This window comes from Daphnia magna, linkage group LG8, assembly GCF_020631705.1.
Source record: "Daphnia magna isolate NIES linkage group LG8, ASM2063170v1.1, whole genome shotgun sequence".
Taxonomy (NCBI): domain Eukaryota; kingdom Metazoa; phylum Arthropoda; class Branchiopoda; order Diplostraca; family Daphniidae; genus Daphnia; species Daphnia magna.
The window spans coordinates 3,251,469-3,272,652 of record NC_059189.1 but is presented as its reverse complement, the minus strand read 5'-3'; the positions used below and the strand labels follow the sequence as shown (position 1 = coordinate 3,272,652).

At 39.9% G+C, this 21,184-nt stretch overlaps 3 protein-coding genes across 5 annotated transcripts in view; 1 reads left to right on the top strand and 2 right to left on the bottom strand.

Moving 5' to 3' along the window:
- Position 1: 1 nt before the first annotated feature.
- On the bottom strand, positions 2–2,181 carry LOC116928843 (60S ribosomal export protein NMD3). Its single transcript, XM_032935968.2, has 8 exons — positions 2,020–2,181; positions 1,824–1,958; positions 1,470–1,755; positions 1,001–1,403; positions 756–907; positions 577–686; positions 272–509; positions 2–212 (listed from the first exon to the last, which is right to left on the bottom strand). The coding sequence occupies exons 1-8, from the start codon at positions 2,070–2,072 to the stop codon at positions 57–59; spliced, it is 1,533 nt and encodes a 510-aa protein (XP_032791859.2). The 5' UTR covers positions 2,073–2,181; the 3' UTR covers positions 2–56.
- An 867-nt stretch (positions 2,182–3,048) lies between these two features.
- LOC116928848 (queuine tRNA-ribosyltransferase accessory subunit 2) overlaps positions 3,049–21,184 on the bottom strand; it is a 29,944-nt gene continuing 11,808 nt past the window's right edge. Inside the window, exons 3-13 of one of the 3 annotated variants that reach the window (XM_032935981.2) lie at positions 15,300–15,431; positions 5,005–5,330; positions 4,795–4,944; positions 4,658–4,740; positions 4,315–4,507; positions 4,067–4,255; positions 3,905–3,983; positions 3,754–3,838; positions 3,552–3,695; positions 3,361–3,486; positions 3,049–3,293 (exon numbers count right to left, since the gene is read on the bottom strand). In XM_032935981.2, coding sequence (XP_032791872.1) covers positions 3,161–3,293; positions 3,361–3,486; positions 3,552–3,695; positions 3,754–3,838; positions 3,905–3,983; positions 4,067–4,255; positions 4,315–4,507; positions 4,658–4,740; positions 4,795–4,944; positions 5,005–5,121 — 1,299 coding nt within the window. In that variant the 5' untranslated portion in view covers positions 5,122–5,330; positions 15,300–15,431 and the 3' untranslated portion in view covers positions 3,049–3,160. Of the gene's footprint in view, positions 3,294–3,360; positions 3,487–3,551; positions 3,696–3,753; positions 3,839–3,904; positions 3,984–4,066; positions 4,256–4,314; positions 4,508–4,657; positions 4,741–4,794; positions 4,945–5,004; positions 5,331–10,958; positions 11,091–13,074; positions 13,348–15,299; positions 15,432–21,184 lie in introns of those variants that run through there. The other 2 variants (XM_045178367.1, XM_045178366.1) reach the window with 2 other exon arrangements.
- On the top strand, positions 7,862–20,566 carry LOC116928844 (NAD kinase). The gene is given in 11 exon segments (XM_032935971.2): positions 7,862–8,468; positions 15,337–15,420; positions 16,734–16,863; positions 16,927–17,121; positions 17,223–17,234; positions 17,236–17,326; positions 17,404–17,601; positions 17,874–18,031; positions 18,541–18,623; positions 19,312–19,457; positions 19,534–20,566. Coding segments are annotated over 11 exon segments (1,344 nt in total). The 5' UTR covers positions 7,862–8,286; the 3' UTR covers positions 19,599–20,566.

Sequence of the window (21,184 nt, the reverse complement as noted above, 5' to 3'; positions counted from 1 at the left end):
ATCACCAGGAATAATATGTATTAGCTGTAGTCATACAATCGTTTGGCTCATATTTACTATTGAGTTGCCAATACTGAGGCTCCGGTTATAGGATTTTCATCACCAATATGTAGATCGTCAAGCATTTCCTGTAGGGTGATCTGAGGAATTTCGTCGTCCGCATCACCCACCTCAACGGCTACCGCAGCTTTTCTTTCGTCTTTGTAGATATTCTAATTGAAAGAGACAAACATTTATGAAATTCCCTACGCGTAAATAAGAAATGACATACGATGTTTTGACGGAAAGCTGGATCTTCTTCCAAGTCTTCCAAGAAATCGGTGTAATCACGGTTAACGCTTGTAACGTCCATTCCGTCAGCATCCAAATGACGAAGTTTAAACTTTCGCCGACGATTACGAACGGACTTATCAGCATACATTTTCTTAACTAACACCACATCCGCCATGTTGTCCCGATTCATTTTGTCAAAATTATCGTCATTGACGTTGCAGTTTGCTAGGTCGTACCTACACATTCCATCAATTAAACGGATTAAAAACGATCTCAACGTTAAAATATGGTAGACAGACATACCCCATAACAATGTCTCCAGGTTTCAGCAGATGTCCGAGATGGGTCCTTGTGTGAATCTCATTTGTGCCTACTTCATTAGGACGGCATACCCACACATCTGCCAGTACATGCTGTCACACGAATTTTTTAACTGTTTATAAAAATCAGTGACAAACAAATAATAATAAAAATAATAATACCTTGAATGACACGGCACCTTGTCCTGCGAAAGTTCGTTTTTCATGATCACGAATGATTTCGATATCCATAACGACATATTCTGCTAGCTGTTTTGTTCCACTTAATGCATTAAATGGGGTCCTCCAGTAGGAATTCGAGTTAACTTCAGCAACTAATTAAATAAATGAAATATAAGGCATCACAATATAATAAAAATTGATTGCGGGGAGGAAGGCGTGGTGGTTTTTTTTTTTTTAAATCCTACTTTGTCCCGAAAATGGATTAATCAGGTGAATTGTCGAGGACACTCTTTGGACTACACAAATTTGTCCAATTCCTCCCAATTGATGAGCCAGCTTAGATGGCAAACATACAACACAGTCTTTGCAAACTGGTACTATTTCAACACTATAGGTGAACTTGCAGTTGTATGTATTGCTGTGAATATCTTGTGATATCACTGTCTTGGATACTTGATAACGGCATGGAACAACAGAAGTCAAGAAATCCAACATCTTCTTGGCTTGCCCTTCATTGGCATAGAAAAAATCTATACCCTCGTGTGTAGGCTTAATGCCTAATGTTGATTCATGGGCTTTGTGTTTTAGAATTAGCTGTTCCAAATAGTAGAAAGTCTTTTTATGGTCAGTTTTTTGTCTGACTTGTACCTGGAATGTGAAACAGGAAGGTTAATTGCAGCAGACTGAAGGGTATGAGCACTATTCATGATTTACATTAGCTTTCCAGAAGTCCTTTGCTTCTACTCTGTGACAATCTTCACAGAACTGGCCATTTACAACAAAATCAACAACAAAGACTTGTTGCAAAACGGCACCACCTAGAACTTCAGCCTGAATTGTCAGTTTAACCTTGATTCTTTTGGAATGTGGCTCTGTCCACACAAACCCAGCATCAATCAGCCTAACTCTGTTCAGGCCTTTCAGTTTAGCCAAGCAAAGACCAAGAAGCTCTCTGGACTCTAGTGAGCACTTAATCCATTGTTCCGGAGGTTGTAGATATCTAAAATAATGCCACTACCATTAAAACTTGTATATATAAAAAACAAATTATCACCATGTCCAATTTACCTCTCACAGCCTTTACAGAAATAGATTACGGCCTGCTTCGGTATACCTTCCGAAATGTCGACTTGAGTACGTAGGCAAGCTACGCACATATTAGCAGGATTTGGCTCGATAGGAGTTCCACATTGACAGCAAAGACTTCAGAACACAAAACTGGTTTTTAACATGAAACTTGGTAAAACTTCTTTGTTTTTCTTACATTTTACAAGCAAGTGAAGACTCATCGGATCCTCCTGTCTCCATATACTCCATTTCTACAATAAACTCAACTGTTCTTTTCACAAACAAAAATTTTACCACGTGTTTTCCCACGGAACCAGACAAAGTTGACGTCAATTGACGACTTTAGCAGACTACGATATTAACTATCGATAGACCTATCGAAGTAATGGCGCCCGCTGTAAAACCTCGATTCATAACGCCAGTTTTTAATGTCTTTTGTCATTTTTCCCTTCTCGTTTCGTTAAAAACTTAAAAAGGAATGTGAACGAATTTACCTTGTAGAAATAAGAACGGCGCTTAATTTAATCCCATGATGTCATCACTAAGAAATCACAGGCTTTTTCTTGCTCACAGTCCATATCTTGCTAGCTTCCTTCGTGCACATTTTTCATACAATACAAGGTTGAGACTCGAAAGTATAATTATTATTTTCTTTATAGTAAGGTAACAGTGGCAAGAAGTTTTCTATTTTGCAGTAGTCATACAGCAAAATTTTTATCTCTTACAGTTTAAAACTGACCGGTATTGTCGTATTGCGATGGCAAGTAGCCTACGTAAACGTTTGAATGCAATTACATAACTACTTGATCCTTAGGGTTGCTAAGTATCTAGCCCTAAGGCAGGGGTATTAAGTTCTTCTTCTGCTTGGCTCAATAACCAGAAATTTGCGATCATTCTTTACAGTATATGACAATTCAACACGACTAAATGCCCTGTACATAACTCCCATTGACGGTCTATAAAGAGGGATTTAAAAACAAAAGTGGGTAATAAAACCTGTTTTACCGTCATAAGCTCATAACCCAAAAACTCGAAGCCCCAAGAAATGGAACTCGTTATCGTCCTTATTTCTACAAGAAAACAATTTCGTCTTACTAAGTGAAACTATTTGACTTAAAGTAGGTTTAACATTCCTTTTTTACCGAGTAAAGGTTTTGATTAACTCCCCAAAATATTTTTTTTCGTTTCTTTTTTAACGTGTAAGGCGATAAACTGTAGGCACATATCCATCCATTTTTCCTTGTTCAATCGTCAGTGCGATGAAGGCTAATCATTTTTACAAAAACTAAAAATGTGTTGGCATTTCATCTAATGCAGATAACGAGCGAACTTTAAAACTAATCGTCTAGTTTTCCTGATCTTCGGGAAGTAACAAACTGTTCCAGTGTAGAATGAAGAGCTTGTAACTGATCTTCTCGTATAGCCAGATGAATGCTTCGGAAAAAGTTAATATAGTGATGAAGATTGTGCCTGTGAAGCAAACAAGTATTAGTGTGGAAATCTTCATAATTAGTATTAAGATTAATAGGCGATGTACATCATAAGCAGAATTGGGCCCTGTAATTCACTCGTTGCACTGAGATGGTGAACGTAACTTCGCGAATACTTGCGGCAGCAATAACATGAACAGTCTTCTACTAGTGGCCTCGTATCATTGAAATATCTAATCGAATTGACATGCATAAAAATAATCAATCAATTATGTTAAAATATTTATATGTCGCTTACAATTTATCCTTTAAATTAATCTCGAAGACTCGGTCTACGAGCTCGTCCTTGTTATTCTCGTTACCCAGCGAGCCATCCCTTTCGTTTTGAGCTATTAGGGCTGGGGATTTTACGCTTGGCAACGTTTCAGTAATCGGAGCTTTTCTATAAAAGTAACGAAGATTAAAATTGGATAACAGGAAACGAAAATTGCCGACCTCACCCTTTCGGTAGCGTATTGGGAAAAATAAGGGCACCTGCTCTTTCAGCAACAAGCCACGGGAATGTCGCATCAAAAATATCAATACCTAAGCATACAAAGAAGGCAATTTAGAATATCTTGGATTCATCACATATTCGATATTCCAGCACACCTTTCGATACGAGCTTCAGTAAAATTATGGGTGTGACGGGTCCATGGAATGCACGAGGGAGATTATCCGGTAGTGATCCCTGCAATAATATAAATTTTAAAATTAACATTTCATTTTGCCTGTGGATGACTTGAAGCCAACACACGCAGTCCAACAGCCTACAAGAGTTTCTGTTAGTACAGGTTCCAGATCTTCCCAGCTCAAGTTCGTCGCTGATTCACCATTCGTATGGAAGCCTTCTAGAACATAACCAGCAACGCCAAGCCCTTTCAACTCGGTTATGCAGCGTAACCTCTCCTTAATATTGTAGCCCCCGGTAATGCAAGCCAGCATAGGGGTGTCTTTTAGGACCTGAAGAAATTTCAGAATCAACTTATACTGTAAATGAGAAGATTTTTGGATTAACAAACCTCTGATTTTTCTTTCAAATCAGCACATATGCCAGCAAACTTCACTGTATCATCAACAGACCTTCTCACCCTTTTGACAGAACTGTTTGAGGTTGTGTCCCCATCTACAATTGCTTGAAACATATCTGGCTTTAGTGCTTCAATACAAGTTATGTAAGTTTGGGGATCAATAAGCTTCCTTCCACCTCTTGTCCTGAAAAACAAGAAAACAGTTAAGTCAAAAGTTTATGAAAAATCTGAAGATGGTAGACGATAGAAAGAAACATGAGAGAAAATGGAGCACATATATTAAGGGGCTTCTGTTAAACATGAATACTGAAAAGTGTCATGACCAAGAGCTAACCACAAAGAAATGGAATTTTTTTCATGATAGCCTTCAGGTGTTGTGGTACCAGAATCTTGAACAGAGACATAATTTAGGTATTCCTACAAACAGAATTCTTTTACTTTCAATTTAGAATTACATGTGATATAAACAACCTTTAAACCTGCAAATTCAGCTATTCCCTTTCCAAATGCTTTCACATTTTTTGTATGATCAACTAATGTTACAAGAGGCATTTGTAAAATGTGATTCTCAGTAGAAACCATTTGCATGAGATCATAGCTAAGATGAGGGACGGCGGCACCCTATGTAAAAATTATATGTTTCAATTACTTACTCAACTAACAAGTAATAATAATATTTACACGGGTGTGTAGCAAAAGCAAAGGCGTTTCTAACACAGCTTCTGGAATCCGTGTAAATTCTGACAGCGAGCCAAGCCTTGCACTGGATTTTGCCACCAAAGATACAGTAAATTTCATTTCAGAAATTGTCACAATGTCACGTTACAATTTCAAACAAATGCATGAATATTGACTACACGTGACGAGTATTGATTACACGTGCCAAGTTGGAGTCTTGGAGATGGAAAGACTTGAATTTAGCAGCCGACAAATTTTGGAAAAACAATTAGCGCTTCGGTCAACAGATGTCGTTGGTTAGCGCCAAATTCAAAATGAAAATGAGCAACCTGAAATTATACAAAAATGAATAAATCAATCATCAATTAAATAAAAAACAAATGAACACACACACACGATTTATTTTCTAATATAATTGTTACTAATCGAAGCGTTTTCGAGTGCTATTGATCTTGTTCAGATGGGCAAGATAAGCGGCTAAAATGGAAGAAGCTGTGGAAACGATCTCGTCAAATGAAGAGAGCAGGCCTTGCGGCTTCACAACTTCAAAAATGCGATTCACGGTCACTTTGAAATAAGAAATTGAGATGTAGACATTAGCCCTCCATGAAAGACAGAAGCATCGCAGTCCTATAGCCCATAGCGACAAATCGTCGTTGGCTATCAAAGAGCCGCAAAAACCTCCAATTTCCCGTGGTGAAAACTATACGCAATTGCACAGACATGGCAACACATGCCAAACCAATCGTCAGTGATAAGTAATTACCAAGTGAAAATCTTGCCCAATTCAGCTTTTCTTTATTTTCACTTTGTTCGCATTCTATTGAACCGAATTCGATTCGAAGAAAAAGTCGCCCACGGGCTATCGCCGGACTTTTCTCGTTAAAACGGACGAGGAGAAAATGGCACGACTTCTGTGATTGGCAGTACCAATTTGGCACATACATACAGATACTACATCTTAATCATACGCCAGTGTTCTCAAAACAAACAAGCCAATAATAATAATCGGGTTGAAAGATTATTCCCATTGATGGATGTAAAAAGAAAACGAGCCGACTGATTAAAACGCACTTAGAAAACGAATCTTTCATGTATTGAGATCGCGGCCTATTTTTCCGTCAATTTATGACATGTCATCTGACTGGCAGTCGTGGAAGGCTTCCCATCCACGCAGTTGTCCGTCCAGTTAGTTTTTGCCTGAAGGCAGAAGTTCTGCGTCTCTTTCTCTTTCAGATTTTCTAGTTTGGAAAAAGGGCATTTTCGCTGGCTGAGAAGAAAACCCCAAAAAAGAACAGGTACTGGGAAAAACAAGGGACTTGTTCTACTGTTCGACCTCTTCTTTACTTCCAACTTTTTCCTTTTAGCTGTTCAGCATAAATGTTTCTAACTGACGTGATGTAACCATCCGAAATGGGCTTGTTATTTGTATCCAATAAACCGAAAAACAAAAGTCGGCTACTCGAAATGCTTTGTTGTAAAAAGAGACGCAAAACTGACAAATGTTTGAAAGACGAACGAAACTAATAGGACGCCGATTTGGGGCTAAACGCCGACACGCTGTAACAAAAACGCCAAGCTATTATCGTTGCAATTCGGAATTACTCTTAGATGTATGTGTTCATTTGGTTGTTGTTGTTGTACATTTGCGAGTAAAAATTCAAAAGCGGCCGGAGAGTAAGAAGAAGAACAAAAAAAACCACATTGTTTCTTTAAGCTTGTTTGCTTCCTCAGTGATGCGAATTGAAATTGATGTGATGAGAAAGTTTGACAGGAGATGTGAGGCACGGACCATTTCGTTCATACACATTATTGAAAGTTGGATATGCGGTCGATTACAATATGGAAATTTGCTGCAAGTGGTGGCCAAGAGAATAATGGAACGATATCAAGAGGGAATCCACATCATCGATGATGATTCACGAAAGAAACGCTCCATATTAGGCAATGTAATATGAAGGAAAACCAACTGACACAATCTGTTTTCCTCCACTATCATCTCTCAATCTCTCTCGACAGAAAACCACTATAGAAGAAATTTAAATGTGGTAATTGAAAAAGAAAAAAATTGGGAGGAGAGATAACAGACGGAAGTCGCAGACTTCCTTCGTGATGGATCGTTCCTGATGTGAATTGGTTCTTTAAAATTTCTAGTTATAGCCTTTACTTGGTATCGTATGTTGTGTTATTTATTTAAAAAAAAAAAAAAAAAAAAAATCTAATACTTCAAACTATTTAGCGTGAAATGCTGAACCGTAGTTATCGGGTTGGCTATGTCGGTTCCGATATAGCAGTAGTCTTGGCAATGCGGTCTGGGAAATGTAAGAATTGAGGGCGTGTGTGTTATATGTGGACCGTTGTAGGCGAGTAGTTATAGCCATTGCAATATAATCTCCCCTATATTCTGAAAGAAATAACAGTTGAGAGAAAACAAGTACTATATATTTATAGAAGATGAGAGACCGCATTTCGATTTGCACCATCGGTCGTATAATCATTCAGTTTCCCAACGGGACACTGTGCATTTAAACGCCGTCAGGTGAAGAGATGGGCCCGTTGAACGTACAGACTAAACGCATTCCTATCTGAGTAAGGAAGACTAGAAATCTCGACCTTTGAGCTATTCAAATTGTCTGTTTTTTTACGTCGAGAAAATAAAGTTGAGGGTTTGTTTGAAAACCACGACGACCAAAGATGAAGAAGAAAACATTTCAACAGGTATAGAAAATCAATGAAGTTTTTTCGTCTCCTCCTCCCGACCAAAAGATGTTTCTATGGCATCATCGAGGGCATAAAAGACGAGAGAAAGGGCCAACGATATCACACAATCGTCTCGAGACTCGAAAGAGAGAGAGAGAGAGAGAGAGAGAGAGAGAGAATAAGTTACAGTTATTGCACTACTAGTAGTCATCATAGTCTTGGCTTCTTATATAGCGAGCAATTGGTCATCGAGGAGAAACGAGAGAAAAGGGAGAAAGAAAAAAGAAGGAGGTGCACACTGTTCGTGTTCGTATAGCAGCTCCCTGCTGATTCGAACCGTGCCAGTCGTTCTGTCAGTGCCGGACGGGCAGGAAGCAACCTCAGTCTCTCCCGCGTTCTTATTCTCTTTCTCTCTTTTTTTTTCCCCCCTCTCTCGTTTGTTTGAAAAATTGCAGTTATCGCATAGAGTTGATCAAGCATTTTCTCCGCCGGGGAAAATAAGAATTTTCTCCACTAATCTACGCATAACACAATCAACATAAAAGTGCTGCGAAAACAGTTGTTTTTAACTCCACCGCTTCAAAAATGATGGAAGGAGATTTGAAACTGGCTCAGGTCTTGGCACGCATGAGCACCAATAATTCGAGGAGTAACAGTCCGGCTCGAACGGGCAGCCCAAATCCGGGTGCAGATGGAGGTGGGACGGCCAGTGACGACGCCATGAAAACGCATGCGTCCATGGTGCTGGAAAAGATTCAAGGCTTCAGGTGAGTCTCCATTTTGATTGTTTTTTAAATGAAAAACCTAAAAGATTGGCGGATTTGAACGTTGATATGGGCAAGTGAGTTTCTCTCAGACTTGGGTTCCAAATCGGGCGCGCGGGAGTGCAAACGGTGGTCAAACTCATCAAAGCGTGATTCACGGCACTTTCGTCTCTCCCGCGTTTCACTCTCGGCTCGCAAACGGCATGCGCACAAATGAAGCAATCGCGCGCTATAACCTCATTCGCCAAGGATTTATTCCTCCATCGTTAAGGAGATAATCATTCAATTTGCGAGCCACGTCCACCTTCTTTTTGTTTATCTTCAAATCTAATAATAATAAGACGGCGCACGAATTCTCCCAATTGTTGCGCATGCCGTTGGCCTTTTTCTGCCCGGCAAAAAAACGCAGAGCGCTTAAAAAGTCTTTGCAGCAGGTTTGCACGCGAGATCGTGACAAAGATGGCGTATTCTTTTGCGTCCGAAAATTCGACAGACGCCCTAGCAAGAAGCCTGTCTTACGTATAGCTACACATTACGTTGAGCTTCTATTTTCTACTACTACTCTCTTTTTCCACCGACTACTTGGGGTCCCATTAACCTCAATCCGACCTTAAAGTCTGGGGCCGCTGTATTTTTTTTTTTCCCCAAAACATTTCATTTTTTTATTTTTTCTGGCTTTTTTTTTCCCCAATTGACTTAACCTCCCATTGTGATCATCTCGTTCCTACATCCCAGCGGGGGTGTTGGTCGTCACTGAACAGATCTAAACCCCCAAAATGTCTCGCCGCCGCCGCGAGGAAGCCAGTCATTTGTTTGCCCAGTGTTTTCGATTTTTCTTTTTTCTTTCTCTCGTTCAACTATTATGCTGCCTCATCATTTGACTCGACCCCCCTCCTTGATCAAAAGAAAAAAAAAAAAAAAAAGAATTAAACGTGTTCAGTAAAGCGTTAATGACCTATTCCGTGGGTTTGTATTATAGCCGGCGGGAAATATTACGTGAGTCCAACGAGTCCAACTCAACGTGCGTGAGATCAAAGCAACGTTAAAAAATAAGCCAGACAACGCAGGAAAACTCCACCTTTCCCCTTTTGAAACCGTGCGGGATCCGATCGTGAAAATGTGTTGTCGACCTTGTTTGTCTTAAGATGTTGATTGCATACGATTAGACGATCACGAAATCGTTACAAGATCATACAATCGATACGCAATGAAGAAAATGGTTGGTGGGGTGAACAATAGGTGTACACACACCCATAAAAAAGGAACTTAAATGCAAATGTTACGGTCGATAAAAGAGATGGCAGACAACGGCGAATTGAACTGTCAACGATCTTCTTCACGAGACCCTTAGAGTCTCGTGAATAGGCCTCTAACGTGTACACATATGACAAAGGGAACGATAATGGTGCGTTGCCATTGGTTCTCCTTTCTCTCGTGAAAACAAGTCAAACAACAGTCCCGAAACCGATAACTTGGAGATTGTGGCGCAGAAACCAGAGTGGATACATATATACAAAACGACTGCTCCCCTCCATATTACTCGAGATGCAAATATGTAGACGAAAGCTTTTTTTGTTTTTTTAAAGCCGGTCTCGAGTGTGTCTGTACGTCTGTTTGTTCTTTTACTTTTCCTTCTCTTGGCTTTTTTTTTTATTTTCACAATAGAAAGCTTCTCTCCCGACTTCGAATCGAATCGGGGACAAGCAAGCCACTAATCATTTCTCTTCAGCAACCATCCTCCTGGCTTCTTCCTTCTCATTTTTACATAATTTTCTCAAATGTTTCTTTAGACGTCCATTTTTTTAACAAAAAAAAAAAAAAGGGCAAAATAATAATAATAATTTCAGTGATGCTTTTTTTTATAACGTCACGTCAACATGACGGAAAGGAAACGGACGCGTGTTAAAAGCACAGCATCTGTGCAATGTACATCCAGCAATTTAAGAAGATACGCACGCGGAGAGAATGGCGGGAGGGATTTAAATGTGAGTCTCTTATCGTTCATCATTACTAGAAATAGGGAGAAAGAAAAAAAGCATATGCAACAGCAGTTTAAAAAGGCTATGTAGCTATCATCAGTTAATGTCCGAAAAGAAATTCTATCGGCCCTTTTATCCATCAGCTGTCATCCACATTATCGTGCCAATCCATCTTAGACAGCGTGAAATAGAAACGAGTTCCATCACCTATTCTAACGCATAGAATCCCGGCGTGATTTCATTTGAATGTAACACTCCATCAAATGGCATACTTTCCCCTCAACAACGTTTAGATTAAGCTATAAAAAAAAAAAGGAACTTTAATGCTTTTGAATGTTGTACACGTTGAAGTGGAAAAGTAAGATTGAGACACGTATGGGACCAGAGAAATACGAAGGGGAAATGTTGAACGCATCGAATAATGAAAGGTTTCTAATTCTACTGGGCGAAAGCAAAACGAGAATTGGAACAGTAATTTTTTTGTTCTTTTTTTTTAACCATTTATGAGTTTTACCTGGTGGGAGGTGTAATTATGTTTCCAGAATCGTTCGGTCAGCAGACGTCCCAATAACCGACGCGCTATTATCTCGTCAAAAACTATAAATATAAGGTTGGGGGGTTGTAGTTATACGGTTCGCTCAAAAACTGTGTGTGCTAGGCTATGTTCCCGATTACTGAAGACAAACAATAGAAAACTCAGTTATTAAATAACCATTCGTCTTTTGCGGTTTGGCAAGAGGATACGTGTAAATTACAATTTTTTTTTCCCTCTTTGGCTTTGCACCATCAATACGAACAAATCTATACAGGGCCTTCATTTTTTCGATTAAAATTCTTTTGAAATCATTTCACGCCATCTATTGGACAATTTATTGCCCAATAAATATATCCGCTAGATGACAGATTACTTGTGGGAAACACGAAACCTAAAAGTCCGGATTGCGTTGGAAATAACCACCAATGACAAAAATGAATTATTCTTTACAGAAAGATATCTCTAAGCGATTTACTACCGGAAATGAGGCAACAAAAGATGTGAATTATTTCAATTTATCCTGACGACAAGGTCGAAATGATTGACCTTGCGTTTCGCACTGTCGTTTTTAGACTGTCTAAATAGGAAGTCGTATTTTTCCGACCTCAAACATAAGCCCACAACGTCAAGATGACGACCACTTTTACGAGCTAGTGCACGTTTAATTCCAGTGTCTTTTGTATTTCGACCTTCCAAAACTGATCCTGACGTACACCAGTTTCCGCAAAAAGAAAAGAAAAAAGAAATGGAGGCTGTCAAAAAAAGTACAGATTTGCTGTACACTTGCCAGGATATGTGTCGTTGCGTAACCGACGCTTTACTGAAGAAAGAAGAACGCACGATTCAGTCATGCGAGTTGCAAACACGGTGAGTCCAAAATCTCCGTTTACCATATGTACGAAGGTCAAAGAGTAAAAAGGAAACAGCCAAACGTTTCGGGTATGCACCCCCCAATATGTAAAAAAAAAGAAAAACGAAAGGTGACGGTCGACCAAGTCGAGCGAACAAATTGCATCATCGAATAAATTGACTAATGCAGGTGTTTTCCTCGTCCAACCCTCCCTGACTACCGGTTCCATTATTTTTATTGCCCCAAAATGGACATACAAAAAAATGTGAGACATCTTAAGAAGAAAGAGCAAACCAAATTGTGTTCATAGATAAATGTATCGCTTGTGATAACGTGAAACCTATATAGACAAACGTTATAAGCGTGATAACAACATCCATCCCGTTCAGTTGGCATCCGAGTCGTCTGTCCAGCAGGCGGTTTTTGGACTGCACAAAAAAGTCGTTTGGTTCAACATTTTCCCCGCGTGATTCACGAGAAAAACAGTGCCCCCGCCCCCCCAAAAAAACGTAAAAATAAGTCAAACACGTTTGTTAAAAAGCGAGTAAAAATTTCCCGTCTGTAACAATCTCCTGATTTACATTCTTGGCGCACCTTGTTCGTCTGCTACAATTCTTGCACACACACACGCAAGCACAGAATGTGTACACAAAGAAATCAAACATTTCCTCTTGGGCTCCTCGTGAGTCTTGTTTTTAGCTTTTAATGAAAGGTTAGAGAGGGGAGAAGGAAAAAAAAAAATGCAATATTAGCTCAAGGGGGAATAACGCAAAGCTTTGTTTACCGTATAAAGGAGAGAAAAAAAAAGGTATGGACAGAAGAGAGAAGGCCACTATCTTTTTAAACTTTTCCCTTTTATTCATTTCGCTTGAAAGGAAGAAAAAAAAAAAACTCTCTCTGTTTTGTGCGCGTTTGGTCACAGTCGGCTCTAGTGGCTTGTTTTGATTGGAAAGCTCCCGAAGCTCAGCTCAGTTCGGAACTTCCCCCTTCTCTTCGTGTTGTTGTTGTTTTTGTCACCGTCTTTCTGCGTCAAACGACATTCTTCTACCCTCCCTCCATTTGTCATTGAAGGAATTCTTTTTGACGTTTGCCGGCCTGAGGAAAATTTCTAATCGAAAATAATACCCAACGAAAGAGATCGAGCGACACCAAACGCCACCCAACAACCCGTTTTGATTTTCCGTTCCTATTTTTAAAAAACGGGCCACAGTTACATGACAGACTCACTGGTGAATATATCCTTACTGTGGTTTCGAGAGGTTTTCGGACGTAGACAACTGAATTATCGTGTTGTGTGTTGAAATCGTCTTCACGTCTTTGATGATGATGGTGAGGTGCGACTCACATTCATCCCAATCTGTTACACATCACGCTAGCCATATCGTTGGCTGGAAATCACCGTCTAATAACAAGACTGCTGTTGTTGCTTCATCACCACAATCGATGATGATCACCAGTGTTCCAACAACAGCGACGGCAATTTGGTCACTCGACTTGGAAGGTCATACCCGCAACGTTCGACCAGACGAACAATTCTCCCGCACGAGATCGGGAACTTGGCCGTAAGTCATTTAGCTCTCGACGAAACTTTCTTTTTCTTCTTTTGCCATCCCTTTCAGCAAAATAGTCCCTCCAAAAGAAGAAGAAGAAGAAGAAAAAAGATAAAAATGGCCTTTTTAAAAGGCTTTTGAATGACGTCACTGCTAACGGCGCATGACTTGCTGTTTAGCAGTAGCCGTTGTCAGTGACAGACGGAAACAAATTTTTTTTTTTGCTCCTTGCTTTTTTATTGTCACAAATGGTTTGATCCAGATTATCACTTGTCGTCCTTTTGTACGGCTACCGCCCCATCGTTTTACATAAAACGTCAGTAGGGAAAAACCTCTGAGCCTGAGCCCCTGATCAGCTGCGTGTCGTAAGAAGTCGTCAAGGGCAATGTGCAATGAAAAATGCACGACTTAGTAGCCTTGTAGGCGGTCGCAAAAAAAAAGACTTGTGATTCTCGTTTAGTCTCGTCTTTTAGCGCTGCAGAGATAATCAAAACGTTAACACAATGGAGTGTCAAAGTCATAAACAGACAATACCTCCTGTTGGGGACCAGGTGGACAATGTGCCATTTGACATTGGTAACGGAAGTGAAGAATCTTCACTCAGTTTGAACGATGCCAGCCACCAGTGCAAGTGTAAAGATGACAAGTGAGTATATTAATATGTATATGATACAGACTTTGTTTGATGACAGGATCCTTTTTTAAATAACATTTTTTTTTTATGTTTGTGGTTTGCTTGAGGGCAGTGTGGGGGGAACCTGGAATGTGATTGTCCTTTGGAAAGCGACTGGAGGGCAACACATAGCCTGCAGGAGTCTTGTGCCTTAGTGACACAGCCAAATTTCAACCACAGTTTAATGGATCACTTACTGAAGTAGTTTATTTTCTTTTTTTGGGTTATCCAATCAGAGTGGCAACCAGTTGATTGCCAGGTTGCCTTTCGGTTGTCCTGCACTTGAACTGAACTCGCAGTCAGGTTTAGCTGGAGGACAAAGAAATAAGACCATCGACTCCAACATGAAACAAGGAATGTCCTTTCAATCCGTTGGTCGCACGGGGCCGTGACCGAAACCCATAAGGAGTCACGCAGGGTAGGAAGGAGGGGGAGGAAGAGGGGGGGGGGTTCAACCATGGTGTTGAAGTGAGGCCTGAGCCAGTCACTTGGCGCCCACCGTTCAGAACGGTGCCGACGTGTGAAAAATTGTGACACGAAGCAAAACGAAAAAATATTAATAGCATCTGGCCATCGTCGATATAAATTCCCGCGCCTGTATTTTTTAAGGAATTGTTTCCCACACATTTACGAGAGAAGAAAGTGACGCATCCCAGAAAAAGTGAAAAACGATTCCCACGTTCCCAACTGTTGCATTCTTCGTCACCGACAACACTTTTTTTCGCGATTTGAAAATGGCTGAGAAGGGCACACTTGTCAATGGCAAAGTATTGGCGGATCATCCTCTGCAAAATTCGGCAGTGGAGGCCATCAAACGCGAGTCTGTTAGGTTACGATTCTTTTTCTTTTACACATCACCATAAATTGTTATTCGACATTTTTGAAAATGCTAAAATTCTTTTGCGAAGAGAGCGAGAGAAAAAAAAAAAAGGAAAAATTGAAGGGTCCCTATTGCTATTTGCATTTCTTTGTTTTGGCAACGCGAATGGCATTGTTTGTACCGATTCCCATGTTTACCATTCGTGCGTACCACATCCGAGAATCTCTCCTTTTCTACCTGCGTATTTCCCCAAGGTTGTAACGCATCTTGGGCGGAAAGATTATCGATGGCTATTTGCGGTTATCTTTTTGTTTGAGATTTCGTTGCGCTGTTTGAACGAACAAAGAAACCACAAAACCGTGAACTCGAAAAATGTTCAAAAAGAACAAAAGAAGAATATTTATAAAAAAAATTTTTTTTGACTGACCTGTTTATTTATTCTCTTCATTTGTTTAAATCAACAGGAGGACGAGATCGCTGAACGCACCTAGCCCCATCCAGCAGTTTGGACCCTGCGGCAGGATTATGAAGAATTCCGCCATGGTCATGTAAGTTGATCCTAAACACAAATTATATGAATAAAGCAGTTGGTTATTTGCTCCATTTCAATGTTTGGAATGTTAACGAGCAAAACGGAGAATGTGGGGGGAAGGAGAATAGTGAAATTTTTAAGACTAGCGGCGCAGCTTTCACCTTTCCGTGAATAATCGAACGAAACGTCATCGAGCTGACCTATACAGTAAAGGGAAGGGGGGAGGCTGATTGGGTCAGAGTCATAACGAAAACAGTTAGAGGAAAGAGGTCGGTATTTGTTTAAAATATTTTCAAGGACAGTTTCACAGATTTCCCTCGTCGTTTCGTCAGCAGACGCTTTTGTAAATTAGCGAATGACAGGATAGTGGCAAAACGAGAAACTTTCGCCGGCCAGACCTTGAACTTCGCCTACGTTTCAAACGTCTAGTGTGTTGTTTTTTTAGGACTTGATTTCTAGTAGCAAGGCAACCAGTTGTAACTACATTGACTACAGCCATCCATCTCGGTTGTGTGGTTATCTGTCGGCCCACTTTTTACCTCTACAAGATTTCTCCCCCCACGGGTACAACATTGACAGCATGTCGTGTGACACTCATTCACCGCGATGGATTCCATTTTTTACAACCCCCAAAAAAGGGACTGGCAGTTATACAATCACGAGCGCTAATCAAACAAAGTGAATGACGACCCAGTCAAGAAACGTCAGACATCATTCTTGTATGTAATGTGAAAATAGGAGAAAAACATACAGAAGCTACTCGAAGGTGAAAGTGTCGGCATTTCAACGGCTGAGACAGGCGAAAAGAGAATTACTTAAACGAAATTCAAGAGCTGGCAATGGGAAAACTAAAAAAAAAAAAAAATTGAAAATTGTACGGATACAACCACCTCTCGTACTTGCTCCGTTCTACCCACCCACCCCTCTTTTCTTTTTGTGGTGGGGCGTTGTCAGGGACGGTAACAACAGCTTTTGGCCGGCCCACCTCTCAGGACTGATTTGTGAGAGAGCTGGGACATACAGACACTGTGTGTGTGTATAAGCAGATAGTGAGAGAGAGAGAGAGAGGTGTATATTATAAGACGTTCGTGTTTAGTTGTTTGTGTTCGGCGTGTTTGCTCACGGTTCGTCAAACGCACACGCTCAGCACCGTTCGCTCTCGAAAATGAAGATCGAGACGAGTTCCAATCAACGAATGACCTGGTAAAAACAACTGCTGCTTTTTAGTGAACTAGGCCTTTATTTGTTTTTGTTTTGTTTTTTCCAAATCTTCCAGTGTAATTGAAATAAATGTGTTGACAAATTTTTTAAATTGACGTAATTGAACAGGACGATTCAAGATCCAGCGAGTCAGCGTTTAACTTGGTACAAACCTCCATTGACGGTGCTCGTCATTAAAAAAATTCGCGACGACAGTGTTTTGTCGCCATTCGTGCAACTAGTCAAATGGCTTATTACGGTAATTAAATCTCTCAATCAAATCGAAATGAAAAGATAAGCTAAATTTTTGTATTCCTCTCAGGAAAAACGTATGGTGGTGTTTGTGGAGCATTCAGTGCTAGACGACCCGCTACTCAGCAATCAACCGGGTTTCAATATGACGCGTGACAAGCTGATGCCGTTCCGCGAGGGCAAAGATGATCTCACCGACAAAATCGATTTTATCGTCTGCCTCGGAGGTGATGGCACTCTCCTCTATGCTAGCTCTCTATTTCAGGTAAATTAAATAAAAAAACAAAATTGGATTCTCTGGAATCTGATTACCTCCCCCTTTGAATGTCATTAGTAACGTTACATTTTGTGCGCAATTTGGTTTAGCAATCTGTGCCTCCCGGTGATGGCCTTCCACCTCGGCAGTTTGGGTTTCCTGACGCCCTTCGAATTCGTCAATTTCGAGGAACAAATGATTAACGTACTAGAAGGTAAAATCACTTTGTTCGGTCGGCCTTCTTTTTATTAATTGATTGTCAATGACTTGAATGTCTCGGTTTTCGTCTAGGTAATGCGGCGTTGACGCTGCGAAGCCGATTGCGTTGCATCATTCTGCGCAAAGATGAAGCGACGGGCAAACCCACTAAAGCACCCACGAGTCTACTCGTTTTGAACGAAGTGGTCATTGACCGCGGTCCATCTCCTTACTTATCCAACATTGACCTCTACCTCGACGGGAAACACATCACCTCCGTCCAGGGAGATGGTACGTGTCCAGAGATTTTAAAAATAAAACCAACTATACTTTAACGATTGATAATGAGCGTTTGTTACTTTGAAAATGGGGTGAATAATTTCAAAGTTAATCAATATTTAAAAAAAAAACAAAAAACGACATCAACATGAAAGACACATTCAGGGCAATGTTAAGATAAGGTGTTGGAACGTATTCGATAATCATAATAAGGGGAAAGTTGTTAATGGTAGGGACGAGGCTAACAAAATCACGTTCTCTTTTGTTTGTTTTTGTTGGGGCAGGTTTGATTGTGTCGACACCTACGGGCTCGACTGCCTACGCCGTGGCGGCCGGTGCCTCCATGATCCACCCGAGTGTACCCGCTATTATGGTGACACCGATTTGCCCGCATTCGCTCTCATTCCGACCCATCGTTGTTCCCGCCGGTGTTGAACTCAAGGTATGGAATAAATACTTTTACTTTATTCAAAAATTAAGATTTAAATTATCGTTTGTAAAAACGGGAATGCAAAAGACGTCAGGGGAATGGGGAGGAGTTGTTACGCAAAGCAAATAATTTCGTTTTTACGTCTGATATATTCGTAGAAAAATAAAAAGGAGGTTAAAAGTAACGGTCCCATTCGGAATTGTTTTGGGGGGGGATTTGACTTTGAGCTGAACGGTTTCACTTGCTTGAATCTCTTACATCACTTTCACTTGCGCCCCTTTTTGTTTTGCATTTCATGTTCTTTCATTTTTGAAAATTATTTATTCTAAAAAAATTAAAGAGAAAATTGCTCGTCTGTTGCACTATCGATAGCAAAAAATTAATTTCTTTTTACGTATTAATTAAATTTTTAAATAATGGAAATATCTAATGATCTAAAAAAAAAAATGTGACTTTGTGCGTGTGTGTGTTTTATGTATGTGCGGCGCGTGTATGTGTGCGTGATATATATATGACAACAGATATCGGTATCTCCGGAGAGTCGCAACACGGCCTGGGTCTCCTTCGACGGACGCAGTCGTCAAGAGCTCAAACACGGTGATAGGTGGGTTTGTCTTATCAAAAAAAAAAAAAAAAGGAACGAAAAACCAAGACCACTTAACAAAACAAAAGACGATCTCCTCTTTTTTTAAAAAAATGTACAGAAAACACTCCCGTTATAACAATTTTAACCTCTACGAGTTCAGACTAGATGATGAGACTACCCTCACCTAATTTGCACCATATGTACGTGTGATCGCTTTGTGTGTGACGGCAAACACCAAAAAAAAAAGGTTAGCCTAGACCCAGGCTGTTGTTGGATGCATTTACCACATCACCATCTTCTTATTATTCATTGATGTGTATGTCTTGTGTGGCATGGATGTTTTGGATGGCTGTCGGTGTGTGTTTTGTGCGTGTGTTAATGTGTTGTAGTTGGGGGTCGCGTGTTGCGGTGCGGTCGGTTTCGGTTAGTAGTAATGAACTGTTGCTGCCTACTGCCGCAGGTGACGCTCCACCCTGATGCTCGCAACACGGCCTGGGTCTCATTCGACGGAAGACACCATCAAGAGTTGAATGTCGGAGATAGGTTTGTGCCAACAACCTCCTATTTGTATCTCACGCCATTTCCATTCTGAACTTTTAAAATTGACTCTTTCTACTCGACTCGACGCAAGACTAACTGACGAGCGCACTGTTAATATTCATGTTTAGTATTTGATTAACGATGTTTTAATATTTGTCTCGTCCAGCTTGAGGGTCACCACATCCATTTACCCAGTGCCATCCATTTGCGCCCAGGACCAAATTACTGACTGGTTTGATTCACTGGCCGAATGCCTGCACTGGAACGTTCGCAAGAAGCAAAGACACCTTGATGAACTCTCTGATCTGACGCGTAAATTTCTTTTTTTAGAAAAAACAAAATGAAAAAGGGAAAGATTTTTTAAAACGGTTGCATTTTCTTTTTGCAGGTTCCCATTCGTCATCCAACGATACGCTTGACTCGCTCGATCGGCCAGACACGCTCGACAGTTAGGATGGTAGCGCATTTAAATTACATCGCAAACAGCAACACATGAAAAGTGAGCAGCAATCACGTAAAAATAAAAAATGCAACTGCGCTTTTCACTCCCCCAGAAATGGAAGTACAGCAAGAGATTTTTTCACAGACAAAAAACAAAATTGAATTTCGAAAGGAGATCATTTTTGGGGGCAATATTTTTTTGATCCTGTGCGCTTAAAAAAAATCAAGTCTGATGAAGAATTGATTATTTTTCCCTCATCGACTATGCCACTGATGTAACATGTATTTTTTTTTTTCATTTCATTTTATATAGATTTATATTTTCTTTGAATTTTTCACACAAGTGTCGCAACTCAACGAAACCACCCTTTAAAAAAAAAGCCAACAGCAACTTTGAAAAAAAACCAAGGGGAAAATGTTTTTGTAAGGGACCATTTATATTCCCTCGCCCAATTCTTTCGCCCTTATTTTATTATTATTTTTTTTTTAACAAACTAGGAGAAAAGAGGCTCTTTGTGCGTTTATTTTTTCTTTCTTTCTGGTCTTGAAATTTAAAAAAAAATCGCTGGATTTAGTTATGTTGTTTTGTGTACAGGTGAATCGATATACGTCAAACCTTGCCTTATAAGGAAAAAACAATTAACACCACACGCTGCAAACTAAAATTAAAAAAAAAAAGGGTGGAGGAAAGTTTAATTTTTAATTTTGCTTGTCACGAACAGGTGACATTGCCCCAAATTACGGTTAGATAAGGGAAGCCGTACTTTATTGTCTTAGTTGTCAATTGTTTTTTTTTTCCCACTTCCAAAATGATTATAGAAATTTTTCGCCCTCCCAATAGCCCCAAGTTTTTCATGCTCTATATTTTTCAAAGTTTATTTTGGATGAACGTGTGTGAATCTTGTTGGTCTTTCTCATATTTTAGATATAGAAGATTTGAAGTTTAATAAAAATACACCTACAACAGTGTTGCTCTCATATTCAAATTCTTTTTTCATTTCCCTAATTGGTGTTGCAGAAAATCGAAACATTTACCTTATTTAGAAAGTACTCCAGGCTTTGAAAAAAATACATTCAATCTCGCGTTAATGGTAGCAAATAAATGAAGGGCTGTTTCGTGCGGAACGGACTGCGCGGCCCTGGCCTCTATGATCAGTGAAGCGAATATCTATTAAACCTACCTCTTTTTGATTGTGTAAAGGAAACGGCAAAAGCGACGCAAAAACCATTGACAATGGCAAAAACAACACGAATGTCGTCAGATCTATAGCAACATGTTTCGTTGCTTACTACTACGAGATAAAGCAGAAATATTTAATTTGCCTTCAAAAACGAAACCAAAAGGCGACAGCTTCGTTATTGAAACCATGACTAACCCGATCGAGATTTTTTTCGAAAGTTTTTAGGAATTACAATTGAGGTTTCCCAGCGAACCACATCTTCCCGAATGTTTTCTTTTTTTCTTTCAAACGATTGATTGACAACGCAATTGTTACTTAACTTCAACAAATGTACGTAAATAAACAACATGCCTTCAACTAAAATGCAACTAATAAATCAAGAATTTTGGTCAACTGAATTTGAAAAGTATGTGTTTC